This window comes from Cajanus cajan, chromosome 2, assembly GCF_000230855.2.
Source record: "Cajanus cajan strain Asha chromosome 2, NIPB_CcT2T_4, whole genome shotgun sequence".
Lineage (NCBI taxonomy): Eukaryota > Viridiplantae > Streptophyta > Magnoliopsida > Fabales > Fabaceae > Cajanus > Cajanus cajan.
In genome coordinates, this window is record NC_138518.1 from 71,351,185 (window position 1) to 71,368,534 (window position 17,350).

General features: G+C 29.6%; 2 protein-coding genes across 2 annotated transcripts; one reads left to right on the plus strand and one right to left on the minus strand.

Moving 5' to 3' along the window:
- Positions 1-5,417: 5,417 nt before the first annotated feature.
- On the minus strand, positions 5,418-5,957 carry LOC109794058 (Cytochrome C assembly protein). The gene has a single exon (XM_083069887.1). It carries the CDS (start codon positions 5,955-5,957, stop codon positions 5,418-5,420), a length of 540 nt encoding a protein of 179 aa, XP_082926013.1.
- A 7,565-nt stretch (positions 5,958-13,522) lies between these two features.
- LOC109813228 (uncharacterized protein ycf23) lies at positions 13,523-17,313 on the plus strand. Its single transcript, XM_020377384.3, has 9 exons — positions 13,523-13,852; positions 14,428-14,493; positions 14,822-14,896; positions 15,316-15,378; positions 15,521-15,580; positions 16,252-16,341; positions 16,437-16,544; positions 16,669-16,791; positions 16,916-17,313. The coding sequence occupies exons 1-9, from the start codon at positions 13,661-13,663 to the stop codon at positions 17,045-17,047; spliced, it is 909 nt and encodes a 302-aa protein (XP_020232973.1). The 5' UTR covers positions 13,523-13,660; the 3' UTR covers positions 17,048-17,313.
- Positions 17,314-17,350: the final 37 nt, after the last annotated feature.

Below are 17,350 nucleotides of genomic sequence, written 5' to 3' on the forward strand. Positions count from 1 at the left end.
CCTACGTTCACCATATGGAAAAAAGTTGAATTTTTGCTCTTCATTTGTGGGACTAATTAAAGAAATAGCAGGCAAAATACTTTCACTTGCACCAATTCCACAAGCTTCATTTCTAACACCAAAGACAACTTCAGATATGTCACTCCCACTTGTGCAACTGAGGCATGAACTGATTCCATTCACTTGATATGGGGACAAAGAAAAAAAATATATCACTTTCACTCAAAATTAAATTAAAAAGAATAAAATGAAATCATTGATCAAACCTAAGTCAATGAATAATAATAATAATAATAATAACCTATAATTTATAATCTATAATCTAGGACAACGATAGCTTGATGTGCATAATTTTTTTTGGAAAATTTTATTTTTATATAAACTTTTTAACTATTTTCTCCTACTATATCTCTTCCACTATTTTTTGTTTATTTTTTTTTTTTTGTAAATTTGTATCGAATCAATAATATGTTTTTTTTAAATAATAGAGACACGTAAGGAGAAGAAAGAGGAGGGCCTCACCTTGAGAAGCATTATTTTCTTTCTCTCTATGCTTGATAGAAAGTTCATTTTCCAATTTCTTTTTGAATTCCACAAAAGATGCCTCCGTCTCCATGGCTTGTTCACGACTAAGATCTTGTATTTTGGGTTCCCACCAACCACGTGGATTTTTTGTCTTCAAAATCGCATCAAGTTCATCCTCTCGTTTTTTCTCATAGTATATTTGACTCATAAGTGCATTATTTTTGGCATTGAGTTCATTAATCTCTGATTTGGTGTGAACCTCCACGAGTTCTATGGGACTTTCTTCATCACTAGACCTTGCCATTGCTTGGTGAGAAGGTTCCCCGTAACTAAACCAATTTCCAGATGAAGTAAACATGAGTATATCAACTTTTGCCCCACAAAGTGTTGATAACTCACTAGCTTTCTTATGAATACCATATTTTCTCTTTGAAAAAGTAATGAGAAGATCTCTGTTACTCTTAACCTTCTTATTCTCTCGCTTTTGTTTTCCTTTCATCTCTCTCCCATCCATTTAATTAACACACAAGAGAGTAAGGAAGCTACTCAACTTTTTGTTATTTGGCCTGTGGTTGTGATGTTAATATAGATAAAAGATAACTTAGCAAATTTAATGCAATAATGCAAATTATAATTAAATTTGTTAATATTGTCATTACATTTTGATTTGTTGTTTTAATTGGTATATTTATATAGTTTTCCAATAATACTCTTAATTTTATTCATGTGTTTAAATTGTTAAGTTAATAAAAGAGTTTAATGTTTTAAATAATTATATATAGTTCAAAACTGTTTTGTATTATCAATTAATCATAAATCATGTGTTATATATGTCTTTTAGATAATTTTTTTTTAAAGTCACTAAATTTATTATATATAATAGTCATCCGCACATATATTATTTTATCAAAATCTATCGTTTGGATAAGTCAATAATTAATTATAATACAAAATATATTCATTATGGATCACTAAAGTAAGACAATATATAGTATAAGTATTGCAAGGATAGAAATTAGATTATTATATAAAAAAAATGAAAGGAATACATTAATAAAATTCTTTTTTCGTTTTGCTCTTTTTAATATTTGTCACAAATACTTAAGGTAAGACCATATATAGTATACGTTGCAAGGATTCAAATCAAATTTTATGAATGAAATAAAAAAAGAGAATACATTAATCTATTAACTAATGTGTTTGGATTTACTTCTTCAACTTTTCTTTTTATAAATATCCTTTCTCGGTTTACTTTGTATCAGTAATACATGCCCTCTTTGATTTTTCACTAAATAAAGTTTTCATGATGATAAATTTTATCACAAAAAATTTATATTGACGATTTAGTGAATTATCTAATTTTTTACTATTTAAAAAGTATTTCAGTATTTTTTTAATTTAAACTGAATATATTTGTCCCCAATAAACTAAATATTAGAGTGTTAGATTAGGAGTTTTTTTTATTTTACTTTTCTGTTAAATTTATGAGATTTTTATTTATTTATCTTTCTGTTTTAATATTTTAATTTAAGTAATAAGAAAAACCGATGCTTAAGTAGATCCAGAAAGATTAAAAGATGAAAATTCGCATCTCTTCAAGGGTATATTTGTGCATTTTTTTTACAGTTTCTTTTTTCTTCTCTTTTAGTTTTTATTTTTATTTTTATTTTATTTTATTTTATGTTTTTGTTCATTTTTCTATTTTAGCTAGAGCCTCTTTTATTGTGATAAGGTGAATTTTAGTGTAATCCATTAATCTCCAAACTCTAATTTGTGTTGTTAATAAAGTTTGATTTCCTCATATTTATGTTTATTTTTCCTATGTTTATTTCCCTTGAGACTTTACAACTTTAGAATTAATGTTTCTTAAAATTGGACTGGAATAATATTAAAACGTTATTATATATATATATATATATATATATATATATATAAATAAATAAAGGGAGATACGAGATTATAATCACTTTTCTATTTTCACATTTTTTTAATATAATTTTACTCTTAAATTTTTAAATAATAAAAAATAATAATAAAAATTAACTATCTTTATTAAAACCTAATACTTGAATTTGAAATTTAAGGACTAATCACAATATTAATTTATTTAGTAAATATTAATAATTTTTAAATATTTTTATGAAATAAAATATAAAAATACTAAGTGTCTCAATTCTACTAATTACTAAAAATTGGCCAAGTGACTCCTCAAATAATTCTAAAAAACCGTCTTTCTTTAAAATCACTAATAATATGTCATATCAATTCAAAAGAAATGAAAATCATTCCAAAATTAGAATAGAAGAATGATTTAAATCATATTTTTTTAAATATCATACTTAAAAAAAAAATAGTCTAAAATAGTTTTAAGATAAATAAAAACACATATTTAAAGATAACATATAAATATAAATTATTTTTTCTATTATTACTAATATTTTATCTTATAAAACATATAATTAAGTTATTTATAGTCACTTGAATTTTTATAACCTGATTTCATAAATTTTTTTAATTTTATTATTTAAAATATTATATTATAAAAAATGAAATTAATTTTTACTGATAAATTGAACCAATCGTGAATTCAATTTTTTACTTGTTGAATTATGACCCAATTATAAAATTATAGCAATATAGTATATATATATATATATATATATATATATATATATATTATCAATAGTAGTCAAACTTGCTATCAGTATCAAGAGATTACAACAACTCTTTCTAAATCGAGTTAAATCTCCTTGATAGTTGATATGTAACACAAGTATTGTCGGGATATAAATTAGATTATATGAATAAAATATATGTTTAATATATCATTTGATTCTTCAATTTTTTTAGATTTATAATTAAGTCTTTAAATTAAAAAAACTGTAATTAGATTTGTAATTTCTTATATATTTTTTAGTTTAGTTTATGAAATTAGAAATTCATTTATAATTAGTAAAATTTCACAAAATATTTTTTTATATCTTTATATAGGCACCTACAACAAATTATTATTATTTTCACTATCCATATGTATCGTATTTAATTCTTACTCATAAAAATTTTCTCATAATCTCGTTAATCATAAAAATTATGAAATAATAAGAAATATTAATAAATAAGGATAAAAACTTGACGCATGTGGATAATAATATGAAATAATAATATAATATTATTATCTAAGTACAAGAATATAAGAGATACGTTATAAAATTTTACAAATTGTAAACAAATTTTTAGTCCTAAAAACTAATTAATTACAAAAAAAATGTAAAAACATAAACGACCTAATTACAATTGAAAATTCACCAAAAGTTTAGCAACCAAGTGAGTATTAAACTAAATTAAAGAATACATTAGCATGTGAACTAATGTTTTTAGATTTGTTTTTTAATTTCCTAATTTATTTTGCTTCATTTTAATAAATACATTTTTTTACTATATAAAGTTTCTATGATATTATTATTTAATACAAAATTGTTAAAGTATTTTTTTACTATAAAGTTTCTATGATAATATTAAAAGGATTTAACTTTTTTTTAAAAAAAATTGACTAAATTTATCTTTAAGAAAATAAATGTTAGAGTGTTAAATTAGAAAAAAAAATGTTTGTTAAAATTAATTATAAATTTTTTGTAATTATATTACTAGTACAAAGAATACATCAACACTTTTTTAAAAAAGGTCGGGTCTATTATTATTTAGACTTACGTATTGACAATTTTATCTTATCTTATTTTATTTTTATCATTTTTAGATGTACCACATATATCATCCACTAAAAATAATATTGTTCAAATCATATGGAACCATTACTTATTTTAAGATTTTAAGTTAAATAATTTAAAATATAATGCTGAAATGAATAAAAAAGACAAGTAAAAGAGCAATTTAAAATGCACAGGAGCTAACCATGTTTAAGCAACAAAACATTGGACCATTTTTCTTAATGTGATAAATGAGTCTTTTGATACACAATTTTATCCTTTCTTTCACCCTTTATTTTTTTAATTCAGTTTTTTTTTCTTTCAAATAAGTATCCATTCTATTTTTTTCTTCTTATATATGTTTTTAGTCATATAAATGAACAAATTTTAATTACAATCTATGGAAAATAAATCTCTTTGCTTTTACCTCTCTAAAATTTGGAGTCATTATTTTTTATCATTGTAAATTAAGTGAACTTTAATTTTGGTTTCTGTATTTTTATTTTTATTTTTATCTCTTTAAAACTAAAGTCATTATTTATTATTTTTAATAATTATTTTAAAATAGATAAAATAACATTTATTTTAAGAATTTATAAAACAAATTTAGAGGTGTTACACATTTGAATGATATACCAAATAATTACGAATGTTACCGGAAATGATACTTAAACTTCTAATAATACATATATGATAAAAGTAGTTAATAAATATTGCATAATAATAAGAATTAAAAATAATAATTCTAAATTTTTAGAGGATAAAAAATAAAATAATTTTATAAAGACGAAAATCAAAATTTGTTCATTTTTACTATAACTATAAACATATTTAAATTTTTTTTATTATCTCTTTGAAAATTTGTGGTTTTGACCTTATCTATTTATCATGTTAAACTAATGTTGCTCATTAAGAATTGTCTTTGGGTTCTTCTTTGCTGTTCCATTTTCGAATTGGGCCATCTAAGCCCGTCAATGTTTGTTGTCTCCGATTGGACTATCTAAGGCCAAAACATTTTGGCACATGATAAACACACCTCCACTCTCGTATAGACACACCCCCTTTTTAAAAAAAATATATATAAGATGTCTAAATTACCCTTAAAAAAATAAAATTCTTAAATTTACACCCCCTTTCCCGCACTCTCTTCCCCGCACTCTCGTTCCCCGCACCCCCCTTCCCCGCACCTCACACCCCACAACCGGAAACTCGAGAGGGTCGCCTTTGGAAGCGTTTGCCGGGGCGGGGTTGCGCGCGAGCCGAGTGACGGAGGTGCAGAGTACTTCGCGCCACAACCATCTCTTTTTTAGAAGTTCTACGGACCGATGCCTGCTGCTTCATCTGGGAGAAAAGAATCATAGATATGCCGGTCATTAGAAGGAAGAACCTCCATAAAAGGATTACTCGTGTATCATCTGTTGTAGCAAAACTATGAACGGAAGCTAGCAATGCGAACCTTATGGAAAAGGTCCCCGAGACACGACATGGAAGAGTAACAATATTCAGAAACGAGATCCAAGAATGAAGAAGGGGTAGAATTACGGAATGAATACGAGCTGTGGCTAATACCCAAGGCATACAAGAAGCATTTTCTACGGGATCCCGAAACCACCAGCCACCCCGACCTAATTCATGATGAGCCCACCAACTTCCTAGCATGATGCCCACGGTTAAAAACCACCGATATGTCAAGGTCCAAATTCGAAGCTGGTCCCGGGCATATACCATTGTGTTCGCGCCGACGCTCCAATGAACAACAGTTCTCCGCCTTACTTTATTTAGAATAGTGGTATCTTTCTGTTCATTACGAACGACACGCTTCACCTGCTTCCCCCGTGTCCGCTAGCGCTCCTGTCCAGAGCGAAGAGAAGGCGAAAAAGCACCGCCAAAGCAGCATGAGCAGGCTTCTATTGCTACGCAACAACCCTGCTGCAATTCTCAACCGCGTAGGGGGTGCGGGGAAGGGGGTGCGGGAACGGGAGTGAGGGGAAGGGGGTGTAAATTTAGAAATTTCATTTTTTAAGGGTAATTTAGACATTTTATATATATTTTTTTAAAAAATGGTGTGTTTATACGAGAGTGGAGGTGTGTTTATCATCTGCCAAACATTTTTCTTATAACTGAAATTGGATCATCTAAGTCCAATTGGGTTATGGTTGATGATATATACATCTCTATTTTTTTTATACATACATCCCCTTTTTTTAAAAATAATATTAAATTTCTAAATTATCCTTAATATTATTTGGAATTAAAAAAAATTATTCTGGAAAGTATTTTTCAGAGGTGTGTTTGTACATAATTATGGAAAGTACTTTCCGGAATAATAAAATTACTATTCCGAAAAGAACTTTCCGTCAGAATAATTACAAAAAGTACTTTCCAGAATACTAAAATCACTATTCCAGAAATAACTTTCCGTTCAAATAATTATGGAAAATACTTTTCGTAACACTAAAATTACTATTGCGGAAAGTTCTTTCCGGAATATTAACCGTGTGTGTATTTGTTACCATAATTCCGGAAAGAACTTTCCGCAATAGTAATTTTAGTGTTACGGAAAGTACTTTCCAGAATTATTCTGACGAAAAGTTATTTCCGGAATAGTAATTTTAGTATTCCGGAAAGTACTTTCCATAATCATGTACAAATACACCTCCGAAAAACAGAATAATTTTTTTTATTCCAAATAATATTAAAGATAATTTAGAAATTTAATATTTAAAAAAAAAAGAATATATGTATAAAAAAATGGAGGTGTATATATCATCAACCTTGCCTTATCTAAACTCAAAACGTTTACGCCATTATAATTTTTTCATTGGGTCAATATGAGCCCGATAGTACCCTTATATTTCATTTTATGATTAGGCAAATAATTATTACACCTACCGTAATTAATATATATAGGTTCTCCTCCCTCATGTGAATCCAATTTCCCTCACCCATCACTAATCAGTAATCACTATGAAGGAACAACAAAGTGTGGAGCCGTAGGACACGAAACAATAGCGAAGCGCAACGCAAGAGAGTGGAATGACATCAAATACTAGACCACCTTAAAACTAACTTGTCATTATACAAATCAATTTCCAAAAGTGGACATATCATAGTTTTAGAGGAAAATTGGAAACCAATTGAATTGTTACTTGAGAAGCAAAATACATACATGGTCTACTGGTGATTGGTGAACCAGTAAAATATTAGCTACACTAATGAAAATATTTTATTTTTAAATTGACATCCACATGACATCTACGTGACCAATAGTTAACTCCGTTTAAATAATTTAGATGGAAATCCTAAATTGAAACCAATTAATTTATTAAGGACCAAATTGAAACTAATTAATTTATTTGGGACCAAATTAAAACCAAAAATAAAAATGAGACGAAATTGAAACAAACAATTATTATAAGGGACCAAAATAGGTTTTTAGCCTATTTTTATTTTCAAAACTTGAATATTATTTTATGTTTAAAAACTGGAAAATTTTGAAAAACTAAAATCAAGCCTTATTCTTTGTTTTCTTTACTATAGCTCAATGCATACTAAGTAAGTACACAGAAGAATCTTAACTTAATGTTAATATTTAGCTTGAGAAGAGACTCTCCACTCTGAAGTTAGAATTAAGTATTTATAATAAAATTATTAACCACTTATTAAATGAAAATATTCTTTAATTTAAACAAAAAAAACTACCCAGTTATGAATAACAAAAGATCAATCGAGACAAACTGTTCCTACAAACACTTGAGACTATTTGAAATGTGAATGGAATCACAAAACCATACTGTGCATGTGCTTTCGGTAGATGACAGATATGAAATTCTAGTTACCTAATAAAATGAATCCATGTATCCACTAACTGATGAAATCTTATTAAGCATACTTATAATCTTTACAGAGCCATGATGTGATTAAATATTGTACTCAATTCACATAGTTTCAATATATTCCCCATCCTTTGGTGTTTGGTTGGCATCTTTTGCTTTTTCTTCTTCAAATTAGACTGCACTATTGGTCTAATTACTAACCAAATGTCAAGAAGGTACTGATTCTGCTAGCCTTTCCTATGTAACTTTATTGTTGTGATCTGTGATGATTCCTGTGAAAGAAAAACCATTTCTCAAAGCGCCTCCGGTTATTGCCATTCTCGTGCGGACAATGGAATCAAATATACGCTTAAACTTATTTACTTAGCTTCAAAACATGATTTGATCCATTTCTAACCGTAGAACTACTTATATTACTATAGTACTAATTCATAATTAATGAACAAGAACTACGTACGTATGCAAGAAACAAATTATATAAATTAAACCCATAACGAAAATAACATTTTATATAAATAATTAAATATAACATTTATTCATCGTAGAAAAAAAGTCGTTAGAGAAGGAGGGTGGAACTAGAAGGGTCATTTAAATTTTATTCTCAAGTCACAGCACAGCACAGCACCCACGTTGGAGGTTGGACTTGACGCGGGTCCCACATCGTGACTTATGAAAACGCGGAGCAGTTTCGATTTAACATGTTAATTAAATTCAAACCACCAAACACGACTAACCTATGTACTCGTTCACCTCATAATCTCACACATATATAGATTCCTCCAACTTGTTCTTCTCACCATTGAAAAACCGTGTGGAAACTTCTTTAATTCCCCGATATAACCCCTACCCATTTCTCTTCTCGTGGCTCCAAGCAAAACCCAGAAAGCAAAATCGCACCTTGATGACGACTAAGGACATGGTTGGAAAGAAGAGATGGTTCTGGAAGAGGGTGAAGAGAGAGTCGTGGAAGTGGAAATACCTGTGGTCTTCGTTCAAGTCCAAGAGCCTTACTTTGCCGGTTTCATTCTTAAACGACGTGGCGTTTAAGGTTGTGTCTGCGTTTGAGGCCGTTCTGCTCGTTCTCACTGCATGCTTTTTCTACCTCTTTTGTGGCTGCCGTTTTTGATTTTCATGTAATTATTTGTTACTCTCTTCTGTTCTTCAGTTTTGTAATCATCTTGTTTTGTTAACAATGCAAACGCAGCTTTCTAGCTTTTGTAACGGCTATGCTTCACCAAAACATAGGATTGTGTCATGTCAGGTTCATGGATCCTTAACAAACACGCACTCTTCCCATCACTTTTCAAAACCTTATTGGAAAACCTGGTCATGAAAATATTCAATATGTGAAATCAATTCAAACTCGCTAGCTTGCGTGTATGGAACAGAAATGTGAGGTATAGTGTAACGTAAGAAAATTTTGTAGCTTTTGGTGGGTTAGTGTGGACGCCGAGAGAATAAGCCAGTGCATTCTAAATTCCAAACTTACCAGATAAGTAATTCTGTAAACTAGTTAAAACTTAAAAGGACTGAATTTTTTTTTTCTTCTTCTTATTTTGTAGTTATTTAAATATTTAACTGTCAGTAAATAATTGTTTAATAAATAATATTTTATAAAATATTTATTGGGTTTTCATGTAAAAATGAAAGTAACTTTTATTTTTAATGAATAAATATGTTTTAATTTATTAAAAAGATTAATTATTGCTAAAACCTGTATGGAATAACTTATTTTTTTAAGCTTTGAAAGACTCTAATTTTACAAATACAACAATAATCAAACAAGATTCATAGCGATAGTTTCACAATCAAGAAGACAAACAAATCATCAAATATAAAAATAAACTCATCATATCCCATAATAATGATATATAAGTTATACACAAATATTCGATGACATACTTATAATATAATAAAATAATATGTATGCGCCTGTAAAACAGAGAAACCGAAGCTACCATTCTTAACATGCCGGAGGACATGATAAAGGTTAGTACAGCATATTTTTTAAGGGTTAATACAAATATTAAGATGACGCATTAATGTTAATTTTAAGAATGTGAGTAAAATTTGATTAAAAATGATATAAAAAAATTTATTGACAGAGATGATTTATTTAATTAAAAACTAATTAATTGATTTTAATTTTAGTGAGAATTCGTGTATTAAGAGACAATTTATATTATTTGTAATACTATATATTTTTGTTAATTATTGTTAATTTTATCAATAACTATATACTGTGGTGATTTGTAGTTTGTTGTTGAAAAGTTTTGAGAATTAAAGAATTTTCATGAGTTGTAAGTGTTTTGAAGATTTTTCTTAGTAAAGATCTAATTTAACTTTGAGGGAAAGATATATACAATTTCTTTTAAAACTTAAGTTTCACAAGTTCAATTTTAAGAAATCTTAGAGAGATAAAGAGAAGTGCTCTAGAGTCGGTTGAATTTCTCTTCTTCTACTAACTTCCCAAAGTACTTGTAGGATCCTTTCTCTACTAGTTGTGGTAGCTATTGGTTGATTCAAGCTCAAAGAGTTGAGAATCGAAGATCTTAGAGGATTGGTGTGGAGTTTTTGTAGGGTCCTGACTTTCTTTTTCCTTTTCCTTTTTCTCTTTGATTTCAAAGTAAGGTTTTCCTTTTTCTCTTTGATTTCAAAGTAAGGAAAACTAGAACCAATTTCTTGTTAGATTGTTGAGTTGTGGTGCATAAGATGATTGATGGATATGGTTGCAATTGTCTTGTTGAATTACATGATTTCAGGGTTGGTTGTTGAACTTGGTGTTTTTGGTTTTTCAAAGAGAAGAACTTGGTGATTTGAGATTATGTTGTTGCATGTTGTTCTTTCGGTGTGGAATAAGTTGTTGATGAAGAATATATTCATATTGTGGTGTTGCATGCTTATTTTTTTTAAGTTTTAGGTGGTTTTAAGTCAATTTGTTAATCTGTTATGTATAGATTTCATCAACACATCGAGCATGCCTTCATGATGTTAGACATGACTCAAATTAGGAGTTCTCTACTCTAATCATGTCAGGAGTGAGATTAGTAGCATCGAGCATGAGAAGAGAGAAATGGTTTTGACTTGATTGCCAGATGTGATTTAAATGATGGTGGACGTGAGGAGAGAGAAATGTCTTTGATTTGGTGACATTGGGTCCAAGGTTGAGTGACACACAATGTAACCAATACAAAACTTTTTGCCTAGATGACGATGAACACGAGTCATGTAAAGTCTCTTTGCTTGAAATGAAGTCAGTTGTGAAGTTTGGCCACACAAGATATGAGAGCGACAGAGGCTCTTTGTCTCATCCACGCTAGACAAAAGTTGAGTGGCATTAGGTGTACGTGGTTGAGCGTAAGAGTTTTCTACCTCAATGACGTTAGATGTGAGAAGAATGACATCATGTGTGTGTTACTTTATGAATATATGTTGTTTGATTGGTGAATTAGTGAACATGTGTAAGTTAGTTGAATATATTACATGTTGTATGTTGATACATGTTGTTAGTTCTTTATACATTAATCTAGCATAATATATATTGGTGATTAAATTGTTGATAATTGAATGATGTTGGTTCTATATCTAGAATAATGTATATAGATGATTAGTTGTTGAACTGTTGATGTGATGATGCTAAGAATGCTTGAGGCATTAAGGCATCAGGGTGTGTTGTGTTTATTGACTTGAGACTAAAAGAGAAAGTATTTTCGAAAGTTGGATATCTCATTATGAGGATATTGTGTGGTGCTCTACGAACCCATTTGTTAAAAACCTTATTGAGTATTTGACTCTTGAAGTAGATAGTTGAGTCCCCTCTAAGACCTTAGTTGATGTAGTATGTGAGAATGTCGAGGTATATTGGCTATAAGTGACCATAGTATAGAGGTTAGATCTTGCTATATTAATTATAAGTGACTAATGTTGATTTGTATGAGGATAAGGTCGAGACATACATGTACAAAATGACCAATCTAGTTAGGTACAAGATTGTGAACCAAAATCCCTAACTAAGTACTAGAAGAACGTAATGTTTGGAGGGTAGTTGGTGAATTAATTTCATAGGAAGCTTAGTTATGCAAACTAATGTCATGGTAACCTCACACTCAAATTGTTCTACCATGACAAGAATACTAAACTTTTCAGTTTAAATGACAAAATTTGAGAAATCATGTTATGAATTGGTATCCAAATTGATTGTTGATCTAACAAGTGTAAAAAGATCATGCTAGTTCAATAAAGTCAAATCACTTAAATTGCTCATCTTTACTGTAGAAGATCTCCATAGATAAATGCTTAATGGCACATGTAGTTGAAATATTATGCATATGATGTATCAATTGTGATGATGTTCATGTGCTATGTTGAATTGTTGCTGAATTGCATGTGTTAAGATGTAAGTTGAAATTGTTGTATATTGTAACCATGAGATATTATGTTGTAATTATGTTGGTGAGATCGCTTGATGAAAATTTTTTCTCTCAATTAATATTAAGTTTATGTCTTCTAATGTATGACATTTGTTAAGATTTTGATTATATAAGTGTGGGTCTTTTAAAAGTTAAACACAATTATAATGCTTGTGAGACATGTGGTGCAATTAAAGGAAGAATTTCTTGGTCTTCAAATAAGAAGAAATAGAAGAAAAAAAATTTAAGGATTTTTTTTTCTTTTTTAAAAAAAATTCATTAAAAGGAAATTTCATCTCTTTATTGGAGAATCTTCTTGTTCTTTTTTATGAGAAATAAAAGGAAGTTCTACTGCAAGAGCACGGATTAACTAGACACTTATAATTTTTTTTAATATATCAAAAGTACATTAAAAGCATTTAAGCAAATTGTAATATTTTAAAGAAATACAATATTAAAATAAAATTAATAATTTGAAAAGTAAGAACAATATTAGAAGCAATAGTTTTTTCTCATAATATATCAAAACAAAAAAAATGTAAAAGAAAATCATATGTAATTTTAAACACATTATTTAATTAAATCATACACCTACAAATAATATAATTATCTTAATTAATATCCTTCAAAAAGCACTAAACTAACAAAAGTTAATAGTAAAGATTGAAAAAGAACTTACAAAAAATTTTAAAGATCTAAAAATAACCAAAATTTTTTAAACTAAAACAAGACATGTTCATATTTGTTGGAACTTAAAACCTATTAGCCATCTATTTTATATATAAATGACTTATTAATCAAAATGATTCTTGTACAACAAAGTTTACAACGAGGAAAGAAAAAATATTTTTTAAAATATAATAATAATAAAAAAAGAAATAAGTACAAAATATAATATTATATACATAAATTGTTGAAGAAATATCATACACATTTATTTATTTAATTATAAATATGATTTCTCTTGTGTGACGAGAGTGGTCATTTTTTCACACACAGCACCCCAATTTAAATTACCTCAACTCAACAGTGACCCTCAAAGGCAAAATATCTGACGAACACGACAGTTTAGTTTAAAGCTAGCACAACAGAAATCTTATCTGTTGGGTTCTGCGCTTCACTTCTTCAACCTTGCTTGCTACTCATAACATACACATCGAAATTTGACAACAACAGAAAAAAAAACATGCATTCCCTAACATGCACACCACTTTCTTCTTCTCTTAAGCCAAACCACAACCCTCTACTTGCTGCAGTTGCAACTTCCAGGCCATATTCCCTACCCTTCAAAACAACAACCTGCTTTACCACCAGAGCCACACTCTCATCCACCAGAGAATCTGTCTTGAACCACTTCCACCAACGAACGGCTCTCAAGGTAAGTAATTTAACCAAAACTCAAGTCTCACATTTATTAGAGTTAAGGCTAAAATATAGTATATAAATGGAGGAAAATCCTCAACTTATAAGCAAGGTATTTATGGTATTTATGGTTGAGTTAATCTATTTTTTTTAAAAGATTGCTTGTTAAGGCTAGTGCTCAGCATCAAGGTTTTAAAAATAAGTCCCGAGTGTGATTTTGGCTGCAACATCAAAGTTGTTGAGGTCTCTGCAACTGCATAGCGATTGTAACTTAAAACCATGCTAGCATGCATGTATGATGATGATAAACTTTTAAGGGATCACATAAAAAACTAGAATTTTGAAAGGAGAAGAAAAAAAACGAGTGATTGACATTAATCAATGAGTTGCAATGAAATATACAATTTTATTGCATTTTCTAAAAGTCACGGGAACAAGGGAGTTTGGTCAAATATGGGGTGAGGGTTTAAAGAATGTTACTTCTTATCCTTTTCTTTTGTTGAATCCAGTCATTAAAATCTTGTGTTGTGTGCGTAAATTTTCGGTATATTTACTTTATGCATGCTAACAAACATTTGGTTTCTTTTGAAGATTATCTCAGGCTTGCAGAATTTCAATAAAGACAATGTTGCCTCCGTTGTCACTGCTGCGGACAAGGTTGTTTTACTTCTCTCTTGTTACGTTTTCTCTGTTTCTTCAGCTTGTAGGTTATGCAGTACTCATCCATGAAAAGATAAGATCTAGAATCCATGAATTAGTTTTGTATCTAATAGCAAAATATGGATAACCCCAACACTATTCATATGAATTATTATCTTGTGTTTGGAGTTAGGACAATTCCCACCTCTGCATAAATTTTTAATAAATTTTTTTTATCATATTGTAAATAGTAACTTCTTATGCTTTCCTCTTTAAAATATTTCACATTATAATGCAAACTAACATACTAATGTCTTTTATGTTTTGTAATCCTTTTTGGCAACAGGGTGGTGCAACTCACGTGGATATAGCATGTGACCCAGAGTTGGTAAAGCTAGCTATTGGCTTAACTTCTTGTCCGGTAAATTCACACTTCTCTAATAAATTCCTTAGTCACTCTGATTACATGATTTGTGGACATGGGAAAAGGGTATTTGGAAATTACCTTAGCATAAAATTTGATATATAATAATGGGATGTCTTAATCATTCACAAAGTTGCTCTTGGACATGTATATTACTTGTACTTGGTATGTATTTAATTGTTAAAGAACCAATGTCAAACTAGCTAGACATTTATGTCTCTCTGATCATAATTTTGGGCAATTCTCTTGGAAATTCCCTTATATAGTAGGTCTCTTTGTTCTCTGACATAAGACATTATTAGTATGAAACAATACATTTTAACTCCTTTTCAGAAGATGCTAGAGTAGTCAGGAGATTAATTTGATGTTTTGATCCTTTTCCTCCTTCAACCATTTACGGTTGATCCTTCTTTCAGGTTTGTGTTTCCTCTGTTGATCCTGCAACATTTCCAGCTGCAGTTGAAGCAGGAGCACTAATGGTTTGACCCTCTTACCTATTTCCATTTTTTATACTAGTTCCAAGATGATATACTACTCCAAGATGAAAGTTGGCATAAATATATTAGATATTAAAATAGAACTTATGAGATTTTTACTTAACATGATTAATGGCTTTGATAGGTTGAGATTGGAAACTATGATTCATTCTATGAGAAGGGAATGATTTTCACTCCAGAAAAGGTAAAGAGTACATTTCCTTATTAAATCTCGAATTTGTGATGTTTGTCAATCCCACTTATTAGAGAAAAATGAATTTGGATTCCAACTAGACAACTGTTTACCCACAGCACAACTATCCTGTTTGATTTTTCATTATAAATAAGGTGATTATCAAAGCCACTAAAACTTCAGGAAAAAGAATACATATAATTTATATATGTATGTGCTTGTCAGTGTATAAGTGTGAGGCTGCAAAGATAAGGTAGAGAAGCAACCAAGGGGTTCTGAGGTCAGATGCTAACAACGATTGCAATGTATATATTTTAAATAGGATTATTTATCTATATAATAAAGATAAATATTATACTTGTTGATCAGTAATGAATAGAGATATAGTATCTTAAGGTAATCAGCAAACAACTGTTAGGGAGTAGAACAAGGCATTTATAAAGATATAGCATCTAGGAAACTTATTCTGTTTTTCTTTTTCCTTATGCAAGTTGATAAAATATTTTGTATGTCTGATCACAATGTTCAACCTTTTTCATCTCTCTCCCTCCCTCCCTCTCTCAGATATAGTTTCATCTGAATTTTTCTTGCTAACTCTCAAGTAAAGTTATTCTGTAACTAATTTTGATGCAAAATTAAACCTTTCACTGGATTTTTTTTTCAATGATCATCCTTATTTGCAGATTCTAGGTCTAACGAAGGAGACAAGGAGGATACTTCCGTCTGTAGTCCTTTCTGTCACTGTTCCTCACACACTAAGCCTCCCTGATCAGGTTACGAACAGTATTTTGACTATCATAGTTCACATTTATACTAATACTATCAATATTGTGCTTATAAATAAATAAAAAATCTAAATCCTTAACAGGTCAAGCTTGCAGAGTCCCTGGAACAAGAAGGTGTAGACATTATTCAAACTGAAGGAGGAAAATGTTCTAATCCTACACAATCTGGTGTTATGGGTTTGATAGAGAAGGTAATAAGAAAATTAATGTTTGTTTACGCTTTACATTCATACGGATTGTTGCTTTAGTAAATGATAGTTGATTATGAAAAATCCTTCGATAAATTATGAAATTTCTAATTACTGGTGATTATAGGCAACACCAACTTTAGCAGCAGCATACTCTATATCACGAGCTGTTAAGATCCCTGTCATGTGTTCATCGGGGCTAAGTGCTGTCACAGCACCTATGGCTATAACAGCTGGGGCTGCTGGTGTGGTATGGACTTTTGTTGAAATTCTTTCTAATATAATTTTTATAGCAATCATAAACTGATAGACCTTACTTATGTAATATTCTTCCTTTTGGTGGCAAGTTATTGATCCATGTTTCCTAATCACAGGGTGTGGGATCTGCAGTTAATAGACTTAATGATGTGGTTGCTATGATTGCTGAGGTCAGAAGCATTGCTAATTCATTGCAGACACCATTTCAGATATCCACTACACACGAAGTGGAAACTCAAAGACAGTAGTTCAATAAATGGGCCTATGTTGTAAGAAACGGCTGAAGGAAGTGTAGGTAGTGAATAAAACGTGCAAAGAAAATTTGGACCCTACCTTAATAGTAAGAACTGATAGGTTCCATATTTCTTTGTCCTTTATATTTCGGACTTTGTTATTTGATTCAATTTTTTGTGTTCCTGGATGTTGATCCCGCTGTGTCAAAGAATTAAGAGAAACAGTTAAGTATTTGGAATTTTGGCTTCATTAATGGGTGGAGTTGGCCAGTTGAGTGGAATTATGTATGTATTGTTGGTTGTTCTTTCGCCATGATC

Coding starts and splice junctions, on each gene's coding strand:
- LOC109794058 (XM_083069887.1), bottom strand. CDS start 5,957: ATGGTATATGCCCGGGACCAGCTTCGAATTTGGACCTTGACATATCGG.
- LOC109813228 (XM_020377384.3), top strand. CDS start 13,661: ATGCATTCCCTAACATGCACACCACTTTCTTCTTCTCTTAAGCCAAAC. Junction 13,853..14,427: donor ACCAACGAACGGCTCTCAAG/GTAAGTAATTTA, acceptor TTTCTTTTGAAG/ATTATCTCAGGCTTGCAGAA. Junction 16,545..16,668: donor TTATGGGTTTGATAGAGAAG/GTAATAAGAAAA, acceptor TGGTGATTATAG/GCAACACCAACTTTAGCAGC.